This window comes from Larus michahellis, chromosome 4, assembly GCF_964199755.1.
Source record: "Larus michahellis chromosome 4, bLarMic1.1, whole genome shotgun sequence".
NCBI lineage: Eukaryota > Metazoa > Chordata > Aves > Charadriiformes > Laridae > Larus > Larus michahellis.
Window position 1 is genome coordinate 226,708 of NC_133899.1, and position 25,519 is coordinate 252,226.

The 25,519-nt window shown below is 43.3% G+C and overlaps 2 protein-coding genes across 5 annotated transcripts in view; both read right to left on the reverse strand.

The window, feature by feature from the left end:
- The window catches only part of PHLPP2 (PH domain and leucine rich repeat protein phosphatase 2), a 30,494-nt gene extending 13,947 nt beyond the window's left edge, over nucleotides 1–16,547 (reverse strand). Inside the window, exons 1-7 of one of the 2 annotated variants that reach the window (XM_074582552.1) lie at nucleotides 16,355–16,547; nucleotides 15,761–16,005; nucleotides 9,128–9,261; nucleotides 6,105–6,295; nucleotides 5,537–5,662; nucleotides 4,186–4,340; nucleotides 21–167 (exon numbers count right to left, since the gene is read on the reverse strand). In XM_074582552.1, the coding sequence (XP_074438653.1) occupies nucleotides 21–167; nucleotides 4,186–4,340; nucleotides 5,537–5,662; nucleotides 6,105–6,295; nucleotides 9,128–9,261; nucleotides 15,761–16,005; nucleotides 16,355–16,483 (1,127 nt within the window). In that variant the 5' untranslated portion in view covers nucleotides 16,484–16,547. Of the gene's footprint in view, nucleotides 1–20; nucleotides 168–4,185; nucleotides 4,341–5,536; nucleotides 5,663–6,104; nucleotides 6,296–9,127; nucleotides 9,262–15,760; nucleotides 16,006–16,354 lie in introns of those variants that run through there. The other variant, XM_074582551.1, reaches the window with a different exon arrangement.
- Nucleotides 16,548–18,163: 1,616 nt separating this feature from the next.
- Nucleotides 18,164–25,519, reverse strand: part of AP1G1 (adaptor related protein complex 1 subunit gamma 1) — a 45,578-nt gene continuing 38,222 nt past the window's right edge. For all 3 annotated transcript variants that reach the window (XM_074582554.1, XM_074582556.1, XM_074582555.1), the window contains 3 exons: nucleotides 25,330–25,490; nucleotides 24,572–24,670; nucleotides 18,164–22,159 (listed from right to left, as the gene is read on the reverse strand). In XM_074582554.1, the coding sequence (XP_074438655.1) occupies nucleotides 22,058–22,159; nucleotides 24,572–24,670; nucleotides 25,330–25,490 (362 nt within the window). In that variant the 3' untranslated portion in view covers nucleotides 18,164–22,057. The remainder of the gene's footprint in view (nucleotides 22,160–24,571; nucleotides 24,671–25,329; nucleotides 25,491–25,519) is intronic.

The following is a 25,519-nucleotide window of genomic DNA, read 5'->3' on the forward strand; positions in this document are numbered from 1 at the left end:
GATAAAAAGAATATACTCACTTCAACAGTTTCCCAATCTGGCTTGGCAAATAATGAAGTCCATTACAGGAAATATTAAGCTCTGTCAGAGTAGAGATCTCGCACAGTGACACAGGAAACTCTCCCAGTCTATTGTGAGACAGGTTCAGGCTCTTCAACTGAGAAAACCTATTGGCAAGAATAATAGTTAATTCACAAACCTCCATAATCTCAAAGCAAAACCATACAAAAGCGGTCATAAAAGAGTTAAGTCTTTGTACACTAGCGATACAGGCAACTAACTCATAATGGGAGTTTCTTAACAAATTTGGTTTTAAGCCACTGATATTTTGTATCTCAGTGGTAATACCGAAAGTGATCAAATACCATGGTTTTACTGCAGAAACTAGTAACAGCCTTCTGCCCTCTCCACTAGGCTTCCTCCTAGTGACTGTTACTAAGATTAAGGACACTAAGAACACTCAGTTCAAATTTATTTTCAAAGAATTTATAGTAACAATCTACCATTATGCAGCTTGGGAAAACAACATTAACTGGAACTAGTCTGAGAATAAAACAGAAGAGGGGAATACCCTTCTCAAGCTAGGCACAACAGAGGCCTGGCAGAGCTGTAAAAGGGACAACCAGGAAAGTGCTGACTTCACACTGGGAAGCCCCAAGACCTGCACCCAGAGGTCCTTGGAAGAGATTCCATGTCTAAAGTGCCACTTGCTTGGCAGACTGTACCACAGGTACAGCCAGCACGGACACAGCCCTCACAGTCACTGCGGTCCCACCGGTGCTTAACGGAGGGTTGCCTGTTCCAGCTCCTTCTATCACTGCGCTAGGTCCAAATAGGCAGAAGAAAGGGAGCATGGGCTGGGGTAATATGCAAGAGGTTCTTCTCAAAGAGTTCCTACCTCTTTTCACAGGAAACAAAAGTATTTTTCCCCAAGTAATAGCCTCCTCATTCCAAACTGGAACCATCAGAAATTAATTCAGTGGGGAAATTAATGTAATACTTTTACAAGACAATTGCCAATCTAATGTAATGTACCAGAGAAGTACTTTTCTTGGAAACATAGTTCATTCATCTGCTCCACCTACCAAGGTTTTTTCTAGGCAATGGTCAGTAGCTCTTATTCTGAAACAAATGTTTTAATATAGGTAACAAAACTAAGGTTAATCAGCTTGAGGGAGAATATTACTGCTAGCTTGAGATGTCTTGAAGTGTTAAGACTGAAAGGTTTTGATATTTTTTCTTCTTCATAGAGACTCTTTTCAGATTCGGAATACTTGGAACAGTCTATGTAGCAGCTATGCATTATATTTCTCCATTTTGCTTTACAATCTTTGGGGGGATGGGGTGTTGGTTTTTTTTTTTTTTAAAGGCAGAGCATATCTGAAACTTGGACATTGGCTTTTTGCTTTGAGAAAGCACCCTGCCATATAAATAAGGGCACAGGCATTTTATGTTTGCTGCAGCCTCAAACAGACTCTCTTGCAACACAACTGAAAGCCAAAGGAAAAGATGCTGTACCGATAAGGTCCCTTGGTAAAGGGAACATACTGTATGATGCAAAGATCTAACAATGATACAAAAATCAGAAACTTGCACACAGAACTTCACAACAATAACACAAAAGAAGGAACAATGAGGATAAACCTATAGATTTGAACTTTATCATTAACTGGTTCAACTTTAAGAGATTTAGGACAGATCACAGATCTCAGGTTTTGGAATCAAAAAATGCTTTAATGAAAACTCCTTTTTCTGGAGTTCTACAATGGCTTTTTCTAAGGCACCTGTCCTTAACACAAAGCAGCTCTTCCTCTGTCATTAGCAGAGTGTGGTGAGAAGCTGCCCCAAGAAGCATGGCATTAAACGCAATGGCATAACCAATTTTTAGAATTCATCCCTCTGCAACAATACCAAAGCAGACACAAAAAGGATATAAAAGTCTCCAAAAGCTGGAGGGAAACTGGTACATGACACAGCTTGGTCTGAGACTCCTCGAGCAGACTGTCATATTCAATGGGGAGGACAATACTCAAAAGCCTTTTGAGTTCCCCTTCTGCTCCTCCTCCTTTGTCCCAATATTCTCAAGCAGTTGGAATGTAGGAATGGAATGCAAACCCAACTCTCACTCAAGTTGTATACACGAATGATGTATCATAGGGAATAAGGATCCTGAAATCGTTACGGCTACTCAAGTTTTGGTCTGTGCTCTCACAGGGTGTATTGAGGTTACAGCAAAGAGGTATGGAAACACAGCAACAAATCCTCAATGGGATCCTCTGTTCAGCTGCCCAAACTGGTGCTGGCCTGAAATATTCCCAATTTAACGCAACATCCTGCTCTGCCACCAAAGCATCCCTGTACAACTCTATATGAACTAGCCAGAATGGTGATAATAGACATGCATGTGTATACACACGTGTGTGCACACACAAACATCAACGAAGATCCAACTTGATAATGTTTTCCAAAAAAAGGTAGATACTTGAAAGGCAGTACGTTACATAAAAAAATAAGCTAGGAGATACAACAAAACAGGTGGGGTTATTTAATTTCCTTTGCTTAACATTTCCCTTTTAGTTAATTATTTTTGTTCCACTATTATAGTTATAGCTAATTAGACTCCTAGAGCTTCAAAGATTTCCTCAGAGGAAGAGATCTGATCATTGCAAAAAATTCTGCCATTCAGAACTGTCAGTCTCTAGGCACTGATAACACCTCCTGCAAGTGAGCAAGTTTCTTCATTTGGGTCTGTGACCTGATAAACATCCTAAAAACCTCAGAAAGAAAGTCTTTTCAAAAGGCAATGAGCAGCCTTATGTGGGCTACCTAATGCTACCTGTTTATTCAAGATTGTGTGAAGTGAGGGCTTCTTTTATGGCTTTTGTTTGTTTGAGGATTTCAGCTTCATCAGACATAGTCACTGCCAGGAAAAGAGTCGAGTTTCTGACATGTCAGATCTCTTGTTGACTACATGCAAGGTCAAAATAAATTTCAAGCCCCTTTGCTGATCCTGTGAACCAAGGATACCGTATTTTAGAAAATAAAGTTCTGATATGGTTTTCAACATCATACAATGTATTTGAAGAGAGAAGCAGAAAGCAAAATTTTGAATTATTTTAAGCAGCTTTTCCAATAATGGAATCTATTACAATTCAGCAGTTAGAAAACATTTAAACAAGTTTGGAATTAAAACAAAACCAGATTAGAGTCTGGCTCTCAATGAAACCGCAAAGAATTTCCACAGGTGAGTATTTTTCCCCCCCGTATACCCTCATAGATACCTAGGTATCTCATTACTCTGTAAGAAGAAAAATGAAATAACCTCATAATAGGCACCTAGAGATAAAAACAAACCCAAAAAAACACAGCAAAAACCCCAAACCAAAACAAAAAACCCTGTACTTTTGCAAAGTTTCTCGAACTACATTTTTCTTAAGGCACAATGTGTTCCAAACACAGAGCCATTTGACAATATTACTAGAGGCTTCCTAACGGCTTTCAAAATTCATAGAGTGACTCCTTGAATTCTTTTTAGCATGGCTAGCGTAGATATCAACAGACTAATCTTCCTCTAGATTTTTATGGTTTTCAGAAATTAATTTTAAAATATTTTTGTAGACTCCTTCGCTTACCTAAGATGACTACATCATGCTTCCATACCATCACACAACTGCTACCCCCTCTTAAAAGCAGATCATTACAAGTTCCCAAAGCAAAGCTGCAGTCTCACAGGCCCTCTGCCAACTCCAAATCCACATTCAGAACTTACCAAACCAGGCTTTTTCAGATCTGCACTTCTTCCTACGAACACTTACCCACAACAGCAGCATTATGCTTGCCCTCAGCTTTTATTTTATACCCCCAGTCTCTGTTTAGCAAGCAGCCTTATATCACTATTGCGTCTTGTCCATACAAAGGGCATATCACTCCATAAGGCTCATCTCAAATCAAACTCAGCACAAAGAATCTGTGGAAGGGAGTTCATGAATACTGTAAATTGTTGGAAGCTTATGCCTGCCTGCGCTGTTCAGTACCGCTTCCTAGCTCCCTCCTTTGTTAGGGCTTCCTGAAGACCAATCTTTTTACCATCCCATGAGAATGGGAAATACACTCCCCCCTTCTCTTCATCCCTGGATGCACATGTCAAGAACTCCAAATGTGGAAGAGAAATAATTCTTTGCAGACCTGCAAAGAGAGTCGAGACTCCCTGCTCCGCTTGATCTCATAAAATTGTGTCGTAGGTTGAGGTAGATGATGTCTTGACTGTAGAAGAGGTGCTCAGGTACTTCCTCAAGGCTGTAGCATGAAAGATCAACCATGCCAAGTCGCATAGACACAACCTGAAAAAGAGGAAGAGCTACAGCTGTGCAACAATTCTTCTCTGGAAGTCTAATGGAAGGCCACAAAGAATGCAAGCAGCAAACAATTTGCAAGAACATGAAAGAACCCCCTTGTACCTACCAGGCAGATTCCATGCAGGAAACTGAGTCCATGGCATATGAGTTTATGCCTCTTGCTACTATTGTTTCTGCAAGCCCCCTGACAAGGATGTGTATCTGGATACCAACTAGGACACACAGAAAGCCCTGCTCTGTATGTGCAACAGGTGCTGCCTGAAAGCTAGACTGTAAGAGAGACAAACTAATGGAGAAAACCGTATCTTTGGCTGCGGAAACTGCTGAGAAAGCATAATCTGTGAGTGCCATCCAAAGATGCAAGCAGCAACAGGAAGCAGTTGACTTTCCAGTTCAGTTCTTTAAGGTTTACAGAACCTCTGCTTGGCCTAGCTACTTCTTACGACTTTCTTTTGTTAGCTTGTTCAGTGTATAATATTGGTAACATAAGCTGTTATGATGAAAAGGCTTCATAAATTATGGTTTTGCAACATTTCATAAAAGTCTTTGCAAATACCACATGTCCTTTCATTGAATATGCTTTGTTTCAGGGTCTTCACTGCTTCATTCCAGATTTTACAACCTGCTTTATCCTGAACTCGTTTCATAATTCATAATATTATATGAGTTCAAAGTGTGGCTCAGCATTAAGCTATCACCATCTAATTGTACTTTAATGTGGAATAAGGATACAGCTTTGAACAAAGTACACTTCCCTCGCTGACCTACGATCTCTGAATTAACTCACACCTATCAGGGTAGCCCCGTGCCAGTCCAGGCCACGCTTTAGGCAGATCCAAGTAGGCAATGGGTGCAATTTATAGGTTTCTGTGGCTGTAGAGTCAGCCAGTCCCTGGGGTTTACTCTAGTGACCTGTGATTAGCTACTCTCAATAGGTGCAGCAGTGGTGAAAAACACGCAGAACTACTCCTCAACATTGCTACACAGGCAGAAAGAAAAGAGAAGGCTAAAAGAAAACCTCTTTAGTCCTGAGCATGTAAGAAATGAAGAAAGCTGTAAAGTGTCCTGGGTGCTTTCTCCAGCAGCATAGCTTCATGTCTGCCACATACCAAGCCTTCATCAGAAAACCTTTCTTACTCCTGTACCCACCACCTGAACTACTGCAGTCTCCAGGGCCTCACCGTGGACGCCTGTCGATGCCACCGCTGACACTCTGCCAGTGTTTCAAAGGAAACATGGTATGTTTGAGCTTGTGCTCCAGCAGACGTGAAAGCAAGTGTGTACTGCCGACGTTTCATCTCTTCCACCTGCAAAGGGAGAATTGAAAATAAGACAGTCTGCCCAACGTCCAGAAATTACAATAGATCTGAAGTCTAGGGTGAGGTATTACTGACTATCAGTAACATTAAATTTTGCTGAAAACACAGTTGTAAATTTATTGAAGAGAAACACGAAGCAAATCCTTCTTAACATCTTTCTGCTGAAGTAGATCCAAGACGTAATAATTTCCAGAATGCCCATTCACAGCATTGGCTACTAAAGTGAAAACAGAACTAGTGCCTCTTCGTTTTATCAGCCTTAAGACTAATACTGAAGCAAAGCAAGTAGAAAGGGGTCGTACAACTGCCTGCTCGTATTAATGCAGTAATTTGTTACAAAAGCCTAGATTAACCTCTTGTGGATAATACCCATCATTATAATCCCTTCTTCCTTTCTAAGCCACAGGATGCTAACCAAACGATGTCTTACCTTCCCTCCAACGAGAGGCAAGATGTGCATCTTCCCTGTGTGGCTGTCTTTCACAGAGGACACAATGAGGCACGTACCACAGAGAATTACCAAGCGCTCTGCCCACTTGTGCAACTGGGTCTTTCCTTTGCGTACGTTATAGACTCCAGAGAGCAGGATGCGATCTAACTGTTCCACTTGACATGGCTTTTCTGAAGAAAAAGGGGACATTAGCATTTACTTGCGATTTGTTCTTCATTCTCAGCTGCGAGTACAAACAGCAACACAGCTGTAACATGCAAAATCAGTTAAGATAAATATTAAAAAATATTAAAAATATTAATAAGCTACACCAATCCTCCAGTTTCCTTATCCCTTCCAAAGCATCAGTGTCCTAGCGCTATGAGACACTATGTCCTAGTGCTGCGAGACATCCAGGGGCAACATTCAAGGACTTCTACTCTGAATCCCAACTATCTCACAACTCCCCAAGAATGTTCTTAACCTCTAGGGACAGGCAAGTTCCTGTCACTCTTTGCAGCTCCTCAGCTTGACCTTCAATGTCACTGTGATCACGTTTAACTCCATGCTCCAATTAGTGAGCACAGGCTTTCCCATCGAGAGCAAGGATACAGGTCATCCCATAGACATAGCTAGCACCTCTAACAGCAGCTTGCAAGTTAAAAAAGTCCGGCTATAGCAATGCAAGGAATCAAGACAATTCTCCACCAAAGAAAGCGTGTGACCCTCTACAATTCATGCCTGTCACACCTGACATAGACGAACAGTTTGATGGCCCTAGAGAGCTTCTTCCATTTGATCTGTTGTCGAAGCATGTGAAGACTCCATAACACTTTGATCTCTAAGCTTGGCCCAGCCAGCCTGGGTCACTGGCGTCCATTCTTCAAGTGACTTCCATTGAGAGGAAGCCCTCCCCCCATTTTCCCAGCCAATCTAAAACATCCTCTCCTCTCATAAAACTAACTCTTGGGTTCCTACAAGTACCTCAACAGCCAGACTTCAGGAAGCATGCTTCCCTCTCACTGCTGTTTAACGTCAGAGTTCTATTAATCCACTTGCAGTCACACCACCCCAACTGGGCGTAAGTATGCACCAGGGAAGGAAACAAACCCAACGTATCACTTGAGAAAGGGAGACAGACAGGGAAAGAGAGCAGAGAAATCCAAGAGACATCCCCAATGGGTAAAAGAAATACGAAGGCTGCTCTCAGTGCTCCAGCAGGTCCAGAGGAGGGCCACAGAAATGGTCAGGTGGCTAGAACACCTCTCCTACCAAGAAAGGCTGCGAGAGTTGGGGTTGTTCAGCCTGGAGAAGAGAAGGCTCCAGGAAGACCTTCTTGTGGCATTCCAATATATAAAGGAGACTTATAAGAAAGGCTCAGAGAGACTAAGGCCTGCAGTGACAAGGTTTTAGACTGAAAGAGGGTAGATTTAGACTGAACATAAGGAAGAAACGTTTCATGATGAGGGTGGGGAGACACTGGAACAGATTGCCCAGAGAAGTTGTGGATGCCTCATCCCTGGAAATTTTCCAAGGTCAGGTTGGATGGGGCTTTGAGCAACCTGATCTAGTGAAAGATGTCCCTGCCCAAGGCAGAGGGGATGGACTAGATGATCTTTAAAGGTGCCTTCCAACCCAAACCATTCTGTGATTTTGGCTTGTTTCTCTGGCTAAAATGAATTACCTCGTCCCTTATGTTCTCAGCTGCAGGCTTTGAAAAATCATTGTACCATTCCCTCCAATTCCTCCCCTAACTTTAACAACAACTTTGTCAGCACTTGCTTTTAGTTTCTTAAAACAGGCCTGCTGAACACTCTTCAATCCTTACGTGTCTTCCTTTACAGCCTCTAAGATGGACTACTCTCCCATGCTGACTGAAACTACTCAATTCCATTTTCTACCTACTTGCTTCCATGAAGTTGAGTCACCGTTCCCGGATCAGCAACAGTTCCTGCTTGATGTACCCAAACCGAATTGCTCATTTTTTCCTCAAAAATTCTCTACACCCCTATGCTTGATGCCTCTCCTGCTTCCAGCTGGAGTAACTTCCAACTCCCTACTCCTTGCCCTATAAATCCAGGCTGTACACGTCACATTTCTTTCCATCTCCATTAGACTTCAACACTGTTCTGCCTGTTCTGCGCACAGCTCCCAGACAGAAGGGGCTTGTCTCAGGTAAACGGGTGGAGAAGGTGATTTCTTATGATTCCATTTTTTGACACTGAATAAACAAATGATGGCTAGCAGCTTAGTCAGGCTACCCAGCTCCACTATGCAAGAACAATTTTCCATTAAAAGGACTTGGATTTTTTTTTCCTGCAATGCAAAAAATACATAGGTGAAGTATTTAAAAGTAATGAAATAATTTCATTATCAGCTTTCATCCCCCTTATTTATTTTATAGCAACTCTTCACTTCAGTAAATTCCTTTTCTGCTAGCACCATAATGCCAACAGCCTACAACTATCATGCTGTTACTCCTTACACACGTGGTATCCTGCCCAAACTGATTCAACAGGCCATTCAGAAGTCTCGCTTCTGCAATGAAATGCACTGGGTCTCTATAATGGCAACCTGCATTATTATTAACCAGCTGGCACCTTCACGCTCTACAGGCTGCGGAGGTTTTTGACCAGGACCTGCCCTGCCCATATCCATAAACCTTTTGGAAATACAATCTTCAGGCATATCTAGACCAAACTGCAATATGTTTCTGATCCCATTAGGAGCTCTAAGGCATTTGTCGTACCACTGGAAACTAAAGACAACAGAGCAATCTTGTGTTTTCCTGTGGAGCTGCCTTTTCTCAAGACATAGAAGAAAGTTCAAGAGAACTACAGAATTATGTTTTTTTTCTACTAATCTTAAAAACTTGTTATTTTAAGAAATGCTTACTGATACTTTGGGTGTTTGATGTAGCCATCTATAAACGCAACAAGTCAATGACCCGGGCTTCAGCAGAGTTCCACCTCATAGTTACAGCTACAGGAACAGTGACGGTGTGCATGCATGCAATTTCTTACCACTGTAAAAGCGAATCATGCAGCTGAGATCTGAGTTTGCTGCCTCTTCCTGCATTCTGACAGGATCATCAAAACCCAACCCAGCCAAGTAGTCATACACAATCTGAAGGGGTTTTTCTGTCGGTTCCAGCCTCCTGTCAAAACATACAAGAAAGTAGTTTGAGAACGCAAAAAAGATTAAACAGCTCTCATTGCAGCTGAAGTGTAAGGAATACTGACATACTGGTTGTTCTGCTCCTCTGAAAAGGTCTGGCAAGCACGCATCCTTGGGATCTATGCTTCTTGCTTGTCAAGTAGCACTTAAGAACTGTGGCACTTGAAGAATTACATTGCAGAAGGGAAACGGAGAGGAAAAGCAATAGGCATAAGCCATACAATCCATGGCAATCATTTCCCTTCCGTGATTTAAGGAGCACCAGGAGGAAACAATGACAAGAAACAAAAACAGAAATACTGCACAAAAAGTGCAGTGATGCCAAATAATTAAAAAACCTACATATAATGACTGAAATATACAGAAGAACTCTACTAAATTTCTCTTCCAAACACAGCTGGGAGCAAAACACATGAGAATCCTCCTGAAGAATGACTTCTAAAAAGAAAGAAGAAATTTCCCATCCTCTTTAGCTCTCATCAGTGCAAGATTCTCATGCTTTGGCAAATTAACTCAAATGGTACATTTAAAAAAGGGCATTTTTAGAATACAACACATCATAGGAAGGAATAAATGGCAATAAGAGAAAGGTCTCCTGAAACATTAGGTTTAGTATATTCAGAGCAGAAAAGATGTTTTCTGATCCTTTCATCTCACTTCTTCCAGAGACACTGAATTGTTATTTTCTGCAGTAAAAATAACAGTTTCTTGCTACATTAGAAGTTTTACTTTAGTGAAAGATTAAGCACTGAAAATGTAAGATGGGAATTAGAATAAATTGCTCCAGCAAAATCCTCATTTTTAATCTAAAAGTGCCTAGCTTCAGATTATGGTCACTGAACCTTGACTTGTTATCTATTCTTTAAACAGGTGTTTATAAATCATGAGAATAACCATTTCAAACTTCCTTTTCAAGATGAGGCTTAACGTGCTTTTAAAATTTTCTTGCAGTAGAGGTTGGGTCTACTTTGACTCAAAATATTTTTTATCACTGATTTTTTTTTAGCTTACCAACATTCTGTAGTGCTAGCACCATGACTGTTCGCTGTATCCTTGCACTGACTACACAAAACTGTACAGAGACTTGTCGGTTCTGCTCAACAGTATTTATATTCCTGGATCAAACCTGCTCCCAACTATTTGGCACGCTCACTCATATCCCTTCAGTCCACGAGTCCTATCAAACTGCAGTTTTTCCAAGTTATAGCCTCCTTCGTCTCCTCTTTAGTGTTTAGTACACTTGGCTTTTACATAAATATATCCAGTGATATCGAAAAGTGGTGTTTTCCAGAGAATACTGTATGCCAAACCACCTAGATCAACCTGTTGCACTGACTTCTCAGTACTCATCGCTCCCTCCATCTATGCCTTCCTGAGCTGTTATCTGTCTTTTAGCCACAGATTACTAACAGAACAACTGAACACTTGAAGTTTACTTTTCTTCATTCAGACACACACTAACCCCCTTCCAAAAAAGAAAAAATGCTTACACTGAATAACAGTTTCTAATGTGTAAGGTATCAGCCAGCAAGTTTTATTGCTTTGTGCATTGCTTTTCTACCAATAACAGCAGAACGCAGAATCACAGAACAGTTTGGGCTGGAAGGGACCTTTGAAGGTCATCTAGTCCAACTCTCTTCCAATGAGCAGGAAAATCTTCAACTAGATCAGGTTGCTCAGAGCCCCGTCCAACATCACACACTGCAACCAATGAGTAATGAATGCCTTTGGCGACCAAGCTTGAAATTTCAAAGCAGCAAGATCAAGTTTGTTCGGTAAGACCTGTTTTCTACTAAACTTTGTTGACTTGCATACATCATTTATAATGCATGTCTTAACGTGAAATATTTTATTACTGTATGTACTAAACCTTTACACTTCTTCTCCACTGAAGAACAAAAATATTTCTGATTCTTTCTAACGATTATACTATAGTACTTCCACTCTTACTGACAGCTTTACAAGTGCCATCTCATAATTAAGGCAGGACTGATTTCATAAAATACGCACCATTTACAAGTATCTAGTCATCCAGACTTCCTTTGTAGTCAACAGGACACACCTCGAGAAGTAAAATGATCTCAGGTATTTCAAGGACATACATCACAACTCTTTCACTTCACACACAGGACGTCTGGATCAGAAACAGGATCACTCTTCAAAGCTATGGTCCAAACCAACAAAGTTTCTAGCCTAAAAAACCAATGTAGTTTATATACAACTGATACAGAAAACCAGTTTTTACTGCTCAATGTTTGGTAAGCCAGATTAGGGCAACTTTGCTACCCTGCTTTTGTTTTACGCGCAGGACAGCAGTGAATGTGACACCAAACTTTCAAAATAGCTTTCTGAGGTAACCCTGGAAATGAGAAACCTGTGTATCTGTCTCCTATAACAGGCAAGCTACTAGAAACTGGAATAAATAATAGACTGCACCAAACAACGCTGACTTCCAATACAGTAAACCCTGATGTATTCTATACCCCTCAGTGCAGAATACAAGAATATGAGAAATTTGACTGGATCTCCAAAAACCTCGCCCAAGTTTTCCTTGACTACCCCTAGATTCCAATTCTTCTGCTATTAAAGCCTTACGCTTGCCAGAAAACAGCTTTTCCAGCATGTGACCCGTGGATCAGGAACCACAAATGCTTGAGTGTTACTCACAAAAAGAACACTTCAAGTAGTCTGCATCTAGATTTCCTAGGAAAAAAACCAAACCACTCAAACATTACAATTTGGTTGCTGAATGGACTGAGGCTTTTGCAAGTACGCACTGAACAATACACTTCTTGCACATCAGAATACAGTAAAGGGACACGTGCTTTTCATATGACATAAATGAAATCACAATTCTACAGGCTGCTCAATACTCTCTGAAGTACAGTACTGTGGCTTACCCTCCTGAAAAAGCTGGATACTCTATCCCACCATACTTGTCCCTTCTGGAGAGGAGATTTGATTTTTTCATTACTTTTATTCTTCTCATCTTTCACTTCAGGAAGAATTAATGCTTCAGGGTTTCAAAACGCTAATTTAAAAAACCCTTAATTTCTTTCTCGTTCACATAAATCAAACTGATATGCTTCTTGAAGATACCAAACACAATGCTTTCCATTTTGTTTCTTTTTTAAAAAAGCCATGTAAAAAAGGAACACTGGCAGCAATATCTACTCAAGCCTAGACCCCTGACAAATGTATCTCTCTTGCCATAGCACCATTCCTATCTGAAAAACAATCAAGAGTAGTCTGTACTATTGCACCATCTAGGTTTGCTTGCCACTGGCTGGAAGACCAGCCTTGCAAAAAAAGTCAAGTCCTCTGAATTCTTCAAGTTGACTGCAAAACACCACAAGTTGTTCAAAGTTCACTACCTGGCAAAAGAGCTGGAGTTTACAGAAAAACCTACAACTAACAAGACACACATACGCAGGAGGCAATGACTAACCACTCCGCCAATGAAGCATGGCTTGGTGTTACACATTTCAAGCATGAAGACCTGTTGGGAAGGGTGTTTGACTCCCAGCCCACGGCCGAGCTGCTCTTCTGGCATTAGCCGTAAGCTGGGTCTGTGACCCAGCAAACACCAGCGCAGAGTCCAGGCGTTTTGCTAATGATACTCACAGGTCCCGCGTGGGGCTTTGTAAATGAAGTAAATGAACAAACCAGCTCATTACTTATGGACCATATTCAAACGAGGAAAGGGAACAATTCATTGAATGCCTTTGGAGACATTCTGGAGACCCAACTGAATGGATCACAGGTCCAAGTTCTTGTCAAGAGCCATACGATTCACTAACGAAACCTAGGATAGGCCAGGAAAGGGAAAACCAAAACCAGTATCTGGAACAGCAGTTCTGCACGGAATTTCTTGACTAACATGATCAAGGCTGACAGATTCCAGAGGCAACAGTTACAGCTTGAGATAGAAAAATGCGGTTTCTCTTTGAGAGAAAGCAGTGTGGTGTGAAACTCAAACTGGCATGTGATCACATGAGAAATGTAAAAATTCATCTTTAGCCAATGCATTACACACCAAATGCTAGCACACATGGAGAACACCCTGGCTGTCACAGCAGCTGCTATTTGACACAAACAGCCCATTATATCCACACCAGTATCACATATCAGGTACTGGACGCCTCCAGTAGTCAGAGAAGCAGCTCCCTTAAGCGAAGGTACAAAGGGCAAGGAGACAGAAAAACCAAGGAAAAGCAGCAACAGTTCCACAACTCCTGCTGCAACTGTTGCTCTTCATAATCAACAGTCAAGATTTCAAACCTCAGTAGTTTAAATTTTTGTTATGAGGGTTGTCCAGACCAAAGAAGGTATCCGTGCTATTTTTGTTTAATCTTCCCCTCTATGGGAGGGTATAATTTCTGAATATGACAGGATGCTATCACAGTGAAAGATTCTAGCTAGGAGAACCCTAAAGATCCTTGAGGTGCACTGGGGAGAAGAAAAGAAAGTTCTGACAGAAACTGACTCCCCTGTGCACAAACTAGAAAGGGAAACACAAAACGATCACAAGGACACAACTGAATATTTAAAGTGAATATACAAAAAAGGTTTCTCTTATTCTTTCATTTACTGTCCAGCTTTCATTATTCTGAGTCAGGTGCCAAATCAATCTTTGCTATACTCAGCTTCTGAAAGAAAGTCATCTACTAATATAAAAAGGGTGAAGAACTCAGAAGTTGTTTGGAAGACAAAAGTACCTATGGTAAAATGCAATCAGATGCTTAACAGAATAATTTGTATTTGCAAACACATTATTAAAGTAATCAGAAAACTTTGTTCAAGGAAGGAATTATCTCAACATTGCACGGGAATATCTTGAGCACTCTGTCATCTTCCTGTGGACATGCAAGCAGGTACCATCCAGGCCTGCTTCCTGTTACTAACACAGACGTTACTGAAGCGATACCAGTAACTCCCATTTCTCTACTGAGAACACCCCCAGTGGGAAGTAATTCAGGGATCTCTTCTGTGGCAAATACATTCTGAGAATTACAAGGAAGAGTCACACTGTGAACAAGACCTCTTAACGAAATTTCAGACAAAGCTTGACGAAGTACTAGACACACGAGAGGCAACAAGAGTGGGAAGTAAACGTTTACAACTTGGGACTTGCTTCCAACACCCTGGTAGCAGGGACAATTTGATTTATGGCAGGCTTTGCACTGGATTAGCGAAGACAGGCATGGCTACCTAGCGCGAGAAAAGAGACAGACACTGAAAAGAATTAAAACACAAAAACCATTTCAAAAGCTAAAAAAGGCCAAAACGTTCCTCTCTGAACATATCTACAAGATTTACGTAGCTTTTTTCATGATCTGCAGTAAAGGGTCTGCTCTTCTTTCTAAATACTGGGCAAGCTGCTCACTGCTGGAGTCCAAAACAAACTAATTTCCTTATAAATTCTTCAAGCAGTGAATAGAGATTTTCAGCTGTCTTGATGGCTACGTTCCAGCGTCCATCTATCCTCATACAGTATTTACAACTAACCTATCCCTAGTTCTGACAACCCAGGCTGGAAAAGGCAAATGGGTCTAAATAACCTTTTTCAGCAGTCAGTTTTAACCACTTCCTATTCTCTGCATCTCTTGCCACTACCATTCCCTCCCTCATGCCATGTTTTAAAAATTTGGGCATATGCAACTTATGATTTTCATTTCACTATCAAAAAAACCCTATCCACTGGTCCCGTTCAGCATGTGCTGTCTCTACTGCTTAGCCTTCAAGTAAAGAGACCACAGAAATTTTTTTCCCCTGAGAGCAGGAGTGGCAGCTTTATAACTGAATCTTAAGTCCAGAAGACTCAATGCAAAGTCTAAATCCTAACAACCCTAATGGGAGCTTGTAAACCCAGAGGAGCCCATACTACACCCAGGGCATAAAGGTCATGCACATTAAACCCTGAGCTGTCTACTTTCAGCCTAAATAAACTGCGGCCATAATCTGATGCTTAAGCCTTCCTTGTATAACCCTTACTGCACTATCTTCCTGTCTACCTTTAATTATTTACCTGGCAAGTCTTCTTAGCAAAAAAATTACTAACGCATAAATATTACATGACATAACTGTGGAAGTACCTTACATGTTTCGCTGACTCAGAATAACTGTTTACAGCCTCTTAAAGAGCTTAAGTTTTCTGGACAGTAAGATGTCTAACAGAGCATAACAAAGGAGCATATGCACAGTAGCCTCTACCTACAAAATGAGGACATATTTCTGGTTGAAGCACCAGCCAAACCCTCCCAGCTAAAACGCCTATGGCTTAATTGAGATATGTGCAAAAGGCGCACCACTACTTCATTTTTATGAATTGCATTACTCAAGGCTGTATCTAACTGCTACCTACCACCTCTGGCTGTTCCAGACCTGCCCCGCTAACACACGTAGGCACACAGCAAACAGAGCCCTGCAGGACTAAAGCAAGCATTTCTCAAATGGATTAATCCTTTCTCAGCCCTCACCTGACCAGGTCTCCATGAAGTTGCAAGAAGAGATTTTTCCTCCCTTCTCCATCGCATATCTCGGACGCCGGGGTCTCCGCCGTACAGAGGACCAAGCGCAAGTCCGAGGAAGCGGCAGCTGCAGGATCTCTTCCATAGACATACACGCAGCCCCGGCCGGCGTCCTCTTTCAGCCAGTCCCTCTCACGGGAACCAAACCGGCTCCTGTTCAAACAGCTCCTGCTCCCGTTGCGCTTCACGTTTCTCTGCAGGGCAGACCCAAACCGCGGGTCAGCGGCCGCCTCCGACTGCCACCCCCCCGCCCCTTCCCCGCAAGGCCGCAGCTGGCCGCTCCCACCCGGGATCGCAGGCCGCCCCTCTACACAGGCCGCGGCCGGGCCCGGCGAGCCCCGCAGCTCCGCTGGGCTGGGCGCTCCCTCGGGACCGGGCCGCGATGGGCCGGCGGGAGCCGCCGGGCGATGGGCCGGACAAAGCAGACCGCCAGGCTCCGGCTCGGAACGACCCCTGGCCGCGCCTCGTCGGTCCCGCAGCTACGACTCGCCGCCGAGCCGAGCGGTCCCCGGCCGGCCCCGCAGGCCCCGGTCCCCTCCTCACCTTCAGCACCCGGATGCCGCCGCGGGGTCCGGCCCGGCCCCCCCGCGCACGGCCCGGCGCCGCCGCCTCATCAGGCTCCTGAGGCTCCGGCGTCTCCCGGGGCCCCGGCCCCGGCCCGGCCTCCCCCATCGCCAGCCGGACGGCGAGACCCCGGGCAGCGGCGGCGGCGGCCCCGCCTCCGCACAGGCCCCGCCCCGGAAGCGCGAAGGCTTCCGCCGCCCGAGGGCCCGCCCGGCTCCGGTGCCGCGGGCCGGGGCTGTGCAGTGAGGGCCGCGCTCTCGGCGGCTGGGGAAAGAAGCAAAAGCTCAACCCGCTACTCTAAAACCATCACACCGTTTCCTTCACTCACCTCCGCAGCGGCTGTCACCGCCAGCAGTGTCCGAGCACCCCCTTCCTCCCGGCGCTGGGCAGCTCCAGCACGTTACCGCGGGCGGCCGCAACTTAGGGTCTGCTAATAGCGATCATCACGGTGCAGTTTACCAGAATTAGAGCGTTAATCCAAGCTATCTACTACAGGATCAAGCACATTAAAACAACAAGAGTCTCCCGCCTTCCCTATAATCCCCAATGGTTCCAAACCTTAACGCACTTCAGCCCGTCATCATCACGTCTTGCTACTCTCATTCCTGGCCTTATTTCAGAGTTAAGTCCAGACATGCTTTACAAATTCTCACCATTGGTATTATTACTGCGCCAAAACACTTTCAGCTCTATCACATGTTTCCCTTAAACATTTCCCGCCTTCCTCCGGGTCTGTTGGAGCATTTTGCTGCACAGATTGTGGATCTGCTGCAGGCACACGTGCCATGCGCAGCCCTCCCCACGCTCCAGCCCCACACACAGGAGAAACCCCGAGGAAAAGCTTCCACGGGTCTGTCCCACTCCAGAGCCAGGGCCTAAGATGACCAACCCCTCGCTGCCACACAAACTGGCAGTTTCCAACGCCATCTCTGAACTCTCCAGTATTTGGAGGGCTCTCCTATTTAAAAAAAACCTAAGGAACAACAGACAACCCATCTTATCAGCTAGGCTGAAAGTGCTCCCCAGCACTTTGTATGAATTTATGTCATTAACACAAGGCAGTCACAGGAAAGGCCACCTAGTTCTTAACGCTTCCAGATTATACACACAAGATGAGAAGACATAAAAAAAACAAACTGAGTTTCCATTGGGTTTTCCCTACAGAACAGCAGATAACAATGCATTTCTAGCTACAGCTTTGTAGTTCTGCAACTACTTTGCCTCAGGAGAATTTCCATAAAGGAAAGACACGTGGCAATACTGAGGAGATTGTGCTTTGCAGAGAGAAGTGCAATTATGTGTCAGGAAACACATGAAAAGTTATCTAATAAAATGTTACTCTGACTAGAAAACACAAGGAAGAACCTTACAAGCAGGAGGCACATGTGCTGCTTTATTGGACAATGAAATGACAACAATCCTGGTCTCAGAGGCACATGGAATATGAAAGGGGGCTTTTTAATCAGCAAGGGAATCATAACCAACTCCCAGGGCAGGCTGCAAACACCAGGGAAAATAATTCCTAGTGTTCAGATCTCATCACACCTTTCCAGCACCTGGACAAGTATTGCTGCGAGTAGCTGACAACTTCTCTTTCAGGGCTACGTTTCACTTGAACTGTTTAAATATTTGGTAATTGTCTGCTCATTTTACTCTCCAAAATTTCCTGGAAAGGTTTTCAAATTCTACCCTTATTGATTATTTCACATCATCTGACCTTGTCATGGCCAGACATGAAGAATCAGTAAGACCTATCCCACTGTACTTGCAAAAAGCAACAAGGCACCGTTTTAAATCATTGAATATTGACTCATTTTATTAGTCACTTCATAATTTTTCAACCAAAAGACAATACACACAGCAGAAGTCTAATGCATCCCATGTAAATGTTTACATCCGTTATGCTCCTCACTCACCTAAGACTCAGCATTTATTTAAATTTTTCACATCTCAAAAATAGGTCTGCAGAAGTTTGAATGCCACCAGGCTCCCTGCTCAAATGGCGTGTTTTTACTTTAAATTTGGTTGGGTTTGTTGGGGTTTTGTTTTGGGTTTAGGGTTTTTTTTTTTGTTTGGGGTGGTTGGTTTTTTTTACTGTACTGTCAAAGAGGTGGGATGGGGCTCTATGTAAAATGTTACATCAGGAAAGAAAAAGGAATATAAAGGAACAGAGTGAAAGTTCAGAGGGAAGCAGTCCAGTAGCTCCTTCCCACACAGCCCCCAAGTAGAAAATGAACACATAGAAAGCGCACCAGCAGATCTAAAAAAAAGCCATCTTTGCTGCTCCATCTTGCAGCTAGTACCAGCCTCAGGGAAGGCACTAAATGGCCTTTCCCAGCTGTTTCAGCATCTTCTGAGTTATATATCAAAGGTAGGTGGCAGTCCCCAGGCGGCAGTCCCCTCACTGCTATTGCTTCAAAAGGTTGTTCAAGGCCTTATTTTGTCCCATCAAAACGTGGACAAAGTCGTATCTTAGGATCTTCCCATGTCTTCTTCCCCCTTCAGGCCCATTACGGCCACTATTCTTTCTGTCATTTTTTTGACTCTAAATACATTCACTTGAAAAAAACCAGACATCCAATCTCTCTCCGCTCCAAAGTCTCCAACGCAAATATTACTAAGATCTTGCTCCCTTATATTCCCCTTACACTGAAGCAAAGAAAAAGTTGACCAGACCTGTAAAGACTGTTGCATTCAACTGGTGGAAGTAAGACTCACCCTATCCTCAGAATGCCTCAGAGGTGGACATGAGAGTACTCTCCAGTGAGAAAACAAAGCAGCAGCACAGAGCTCAAGAGATGTACTTAGGGGTCAAGGAGCAAGCAATGGCATCCAGTGTTGCAGATATGGGAATGTGTGAAACCTGGCCTTCCTTCTGGCTCAACGTTGGTACCCCATCCCTTAGCAAGGAGAAGGGAAAAGAGCTCCATGGACAACAGGAATGTTCGGCTGCTACGAAGGAGTACTTCATAGCCAAATGATGGCTTCAAGCAAAACACATTTCAGGTATGTGCACCGCCTCCTTCAGCTCAACTCAGCAACACATGACAAAGCACCTGTTTCCCAAAACACAAATGCTCTGTGCTAGGGCGGCTGAAGGACCCAAGAACACAGTAGGAAATCACCCTACAAGCTTACCAGAGATCAACAACAAAACCCAGCTGCTCTAGGGGACAGAAAACAAGTGCAACAAGAGGGACAAGATAAACTGTTCACAATTATGCTGCCACAAACCGGACAGGTGACAGACCCTTTACTTCTTTCTCCGCATCTAGACTCCTGCACCAGTGCTCTTTCTCAGCAAAACTAAATGGAGATCAAGGTGTGCCAGCTTTCAGTACAAGCGACCATGTACAATTCTGTGAAGAGAATGGGAGAGTTTATGGGGCGTTCAGGAACTAAGGCAAAGACTTTCCATTAGCTTCGTATCTGGGACACCCTCAGACTGCACTGGAGTCTGGATCTAACATGCTCAGACTTCAGCACTAAGAAGTTTGAGCCCGTGGGGTGGTGAGCAGTCACAACTGCAGTGAGAGCAACAAAGGTAAACGCTCAGCACCTACAAAGAGACTTTGATTTGGCCATTTTCTGCATGACTGCCTGCTTCACGATGCTTCTAGCTGAAGCACAGTATCTATCTCACCGCCGATACCCAAGGCATGACCCTGCCACAACCCAGAATTACCTTTAAGAAAATCATACATCGTTCTAGATTTTATAACCCCATGCCGATGCCAATTCCAGTAGAATAATAAAGCTCTTTGCTAATCCAGAGGCCCAAACCTGTTTAATCAATAAGGCAGAAAAAACGCCCTTCAAGAGAAGCTAAACTTACGCCGCTACACAGACCAGCACTTAAGCCAGTGACAGTCAGTCTTACGTTATGTTACTTAATGCAGTTAAAACCAAAGCATACTGAAAAACCTTCAGTGGCCTCCTGCTCTCGATTCAAGGGCAGAACAGGTCTTCCATGTTCCCTAAGTACACTGTGCACCACTCTTGCAGTGTTTTTGGCAAGGGCTGGAGCCTAGTGTTAGCACTTTTGCAGATGCAAAAAGCTGTGTCTGAGCTTGCCATCAGAGCACCGAACAACCACTGTCTGGAAAGCCCTGTAACAGAAATAAAGCAGACGTGCCATCTGTTTCTTTTGAGAAAGCACTGGGTTGGAAGCTGAAGTACCTTCAGCTTACCAGCACACTCATGGATGAAGATCTAAGATATATCCTCCCCTCTGCCTTCCTGAAAAGTACTGAACATCTGTGCTTTATGTCTTACACATTGCTTCCATGAGAATTCATGGAACTCTACTACCTCAACAACAGTCCACTCCAGGAAGCGTAACTGAACACAGCTTTCTGTAAGCTTAGAAAAGTACTGGACCTCACATCTTTGCATCTAAATACTCAAACAGCTGGCTTCCATTAAAAAAACCAGTTTAGTTACTTAGTTCAGTCTGAAACTGAACTAGATTTCTCTGAAGGGGAGCAAGGAGCGAACTACAAGGACCAATTAAGTAACAAAATGGGAAAAGGTCTCTTTAAACCGCATGGTCTTTATTTCAGTGCCAATATTACAGATACAACACAAATATCCCAGTCAGAAGTAACTCAAATGGAATCCTGGGGGTCTACAACAGGCTCTGGAAATTAAATTGGGGAGAAGGTCTGGAATAACTGGGAGGAGCAACTTTGCAGCATAGTCTCTGATGAGTCTCCCAGCAGGAACAGAGCCCTCAAAGACTGATCTACAAAATTGAATATGTCTTTTCTACCCATAAACCACAACTAATGGGTTAAAAGGCTTTGAAACCGTCTGTGGTAGAAAGCCGGCTCTCCTTGGATCTCTACATCTCTCATACATCACCACACTTTCTGGGGAAGGTACAGAAGACTGCCTGTGAATCTGCATGGCTGTAAGCTATTGATGGAAAGAAAGAAAATTCAAGTGTAAGGTCTTCATTTCCAAGTACAGCACCAAAGCAATTTTATCAGCTCCCACCGGCACCCCTTTTCCTGCACTGTCCCAGGTTCGCAGATGAACTCCCAAGGCCCAACTTGCTCTTGGTATGTATCGCATAACTAAGAGGTGGGTGTATACAATAATGCACTGAATAGGCTCATAAGAAGCCTCCAGCCCCTTCAGACATAGGGGATACAAGAAGAAAGAAGCAGGGCAGCCTGACATTCCCCAGGTCCCCAGTCTGAGCCCCATATGAAAGTGCCTGAAGGAATCCAGCTAGTAATGAATGACAACACACCTTGCCCACCCCAAGGAAAAAAAGACAGCAGAAAGAAGGGGCAGCTGTTCACTTGCTGCAGAGAGAAGAAAAGTTTCCCTGCTAGAAATTCCAGACTTCTCTTCCAACCAGGCTGTGTTTCTTTGCTGGGGGGGAGGGGGAGGAAGGGAGGGGAGAAGGGAATGTTGCTTCTGGCTGTGAATGCATGTGTGAGGGAGTGCACAGTAGCCTCCACAAGCCGCCAGCCTCATCAGCGGAGGAGAGGAGATTAGTCTTAACAGATATGCTTCAAAGTCAGCAATCACTTCAGGAAAATTCCTCCTCATCAGCAGGTCTCATCTGTTCCCCATGCCCATGGTGCAGTTTGGGGGATTGCCAAGGATCACAACCTTCTTCCCAGAGTTCTTTTGATTGGGTGGGGTGAGATTAAGAATGGTGCCAGAGCCTCACTGCCAAGACTGAGGGGGGAAGTTGTTGACTTCTGCTAGATCCTGCATTGCTGAGCCCTTGTGATTATATGTCAACTTGATCCGCATACGTAGTTGTTGCTAGAAGAGAGAAGGGGAAAAAAAAGAAAACACAAACACAAAACAAATTCAGGTCTTCGTTAAAAGGTCAGCGAATCCCCCCCCACATCCCAGCTCCCCTCCCTTACCCCATGAATACAAAACATGGACCTTTCCTCACCACAAGAGCTTGCTGGAAGGATGTGCAGGGCAAGCTATGATACTGCAGATAAACGCTTAATCTCGTAGGATGGTGATTGATCACTGTAGTTCTCAGATCAGGTACAAGCTCTCAGAAAAGCTAAAGCACAGCTTCTACCCACATCTCTCTCTGTGCTGGCCCTGCTCTCACAAGCATTGCAGTCCTTAAATACAAAAATAACTGCCTTAAAATCCCAGTTAACAATGGAAGAAAGCAGGAGGCAGATCTGGATTCTGCTACTCTGCACTTAGGCTCGCAGGGAGAGGTGTCATTTCCCATGCCAGCTGTTCACTCAAAGCAGCGATCTTGAAACTTCAAGTACTGCCTAGCTCAGTAGCACTGTGAAGGAAATGACCTAAGAACGACTAGAAAAAGAGTCTTTAAGAACATTTCCTCCTGCTGTGAGTAAACGATGAAATAGCTCAGAAGTTGTTTTACACTCTGTCATTTGGCTGTCATCCAGATACTAGGTGGCCCTTAATAATAGCTAGAGCATAGCATGCTCCAGCCAGGTTCCCTATTCTCCTCACTCTCAAAAACACTTGTTTCCCAAGAACCTTAAGAGGAAAAGCAAGAAGTTATCTATTTCTGGCTCTTTTCCCCATACCTACAGGGAAATATGCAAAAAGGATAGCAGATGGAGGAAAGGAAGACAACGACTGCTCCAACCAGCCTCAGGATAAAGAAGCTATGCTTTATCACTAATAAATCAATATAATCAGTGTCAGTTTTTGTTATATTTGGTGTTGTTTTGGAAAACTGGCCATCAGTTTCAATCCAGCATAATGACAGTCCACGTCCAGGTGAACACACTTTTTTATGACACTGACAAGACAAACAGCTACCTCCTAAATAGCAAGGCTGTTCCAAGGTCGCCTCCCTCAGAGTATTCCAGGTAGCTACACTATCTCATGGACAGGGCTCTTGCAAAGCTGTACTTTCAGGCAGTAGCAATCTAAAGGACAGTAAGAGATGCACAAATGCCTGAGGTGGAGGAGTTAGGAAACAGTGGGCAAGAGAAGAGGGTAGTAAAATACTATTTTGCACCCCTGTATTCTTAAGTGTTCATAGGAGTTCTGATGTTCCAACAAGAAAGCATCCCACTATCTAGGTGTTTTTCAACTCTCGGGGCCCATCTGAGATGGATATATTGCAACTTCTGGCACCTTACTGGAAAACTCCTAAACACTTCCAAGTTCAGAAAATGACTTTCAAGGTGGTCTTTGAAAGGTGCTCCACAGCACCACAGAGAAGTTCATATCAGATGTATACAAGACAAAGTGAATAATTAATTTAGTGCCTTAATATAGGCAGAGTGGAGCACACTACGCTGTGATATGGGGAGATGCATGGAAACCACAAAAACTATGCACCAGAAGACAGCAATTTCAGTGAAATCGTGGGCCGAGATTTGAGAATTTTTTTTAATTTGTACATCAGTCTTCACATTTAACTTCTAGAGCAGTACCTAAGTGTCAACCTATGAAAAAATTAAGATGTTTAAAGTTCTTAAAGATGTTTAAGATCTTAAGGGTGTCCCACAGAGGAAGAAATACATGACAATTTTATTTTTCTTTCTGATGCCACCTGAATTACTTGCGAGGCCTCTTAAGGAGGACACATGGGCCACACCCCTCCCTCCCCTCTAGTCTCTTGTGTCCCAATATTGAAGCCTGTCTCTGAAGGCTGTAAAACAAATAGAATTATGATTAAATCACACCTAAAGATTCTTTCCATCAACTGTTTAAAACTACACTCATCACATTAAAAACAAATGACACCACTTGACAAAACAGACAATGGATCAAGCTATTTTTTGTGTAACAAACTTCTCAAGTAACATCACTGCAGTAACAAGAATGAATGTTAAATACATTTATATGGCAAGATGCTTGCCTTTCAGACATCGCTTTTACAACACGTACAAACATCAGGTTGAGCTCCTCCAGAAAGGCCATCTAAAAACTTGTTTAACAACCATTCTGATGCAAAAGACATTCATGAATTCAAGAAGGTTGCAAACCTGTGAATATGCTTTAGCACTATAACCAAATAGAAGGCCAAACCTTTGCCCAAGGTCTCCTATCTTTTTCATAACTTTTTCCTAACCCTAACCAAAGTGACTGTCATTAAAAACACATCAGTAACACCATCACTCCCCGTCTCTTATCAGAGATGCATCCCTAATTGACTGCCACTAAATGCACAATTCCAAGACAGTATCTTTAATAACTGTTCTCAGAATCACTCACCTTTTGTGGATTCAGGACTTTAATGACCTGTGTGATGGTCCCCGAGTTAAATGCAGGGATGACACTGCTGCTGGGAGATAGGAGCTGCAGCTGGAATGTCTGAAGAAAGGGCAAACAGAATTAAAGTTAGAACATTACTAATTCCTAGAAGTGAAACTCCCAGAAGTGAATGCATTTTCCTAAACTTGAAGGACTTTCCAATCACACCCTGCTTAAATGGTCTGCTCTACTATAAACTAGGCAATACCTGTCTCCCAGATTTTGTGCTGCAGCTAAGTGCAAGGGGAGACAGTTTGCTGCTTAAAGGAGGGACCATCACTAATCACCGTGTGGGGACTCATTTAAGTTTTTATAAGCAGCTAATAGCTTCAAAAGATTTTTTTCATGTATTCATAACTTCAAAGGGCACGGTATATTTCCTAGAATGTAAGAATAAAGGGAAAGATTAGTGTCTTCGTTTTTTCTTACCCAACATTTTTCTGCATACGGTTTAGCAGCTTTCCTAGAAAGTGGTGATTTTAAACAAGATTTTGTCCAAGCAGACGCAGTCCAATCTGATAGGAACCGGTGTTCTATTGCATTTATAACATTTACTTTCAGAATAGAAAGAGATGACCAGACTGAGCACTATGGAACTTATTAACCGCTCTCAGCCTTGTTTACCATGCTACAAGTTTCTGTCTACATGAAAGCACTGATGAGGAAGTATCTGCAGTTGGCCCTAAGCCTATCACTGTAGTTGCCCCAAGGGGCTGTACCTTTGGTACTGCAGCTTGGAAAACAAAATCTGTCATATCCAGCTCTGTGCTGTTGGAGGCCTGTATCGTAATTACAGTGACGCTAGGGTTGGTGTTTGACCTCTCAAAGGTGAAGTCAATCTTCAGCCCGTTCTTGTTGTATGCAGTAATTGAAGGGATTCCTGTAGAAAACAAAAAAGCGGCAGACCAT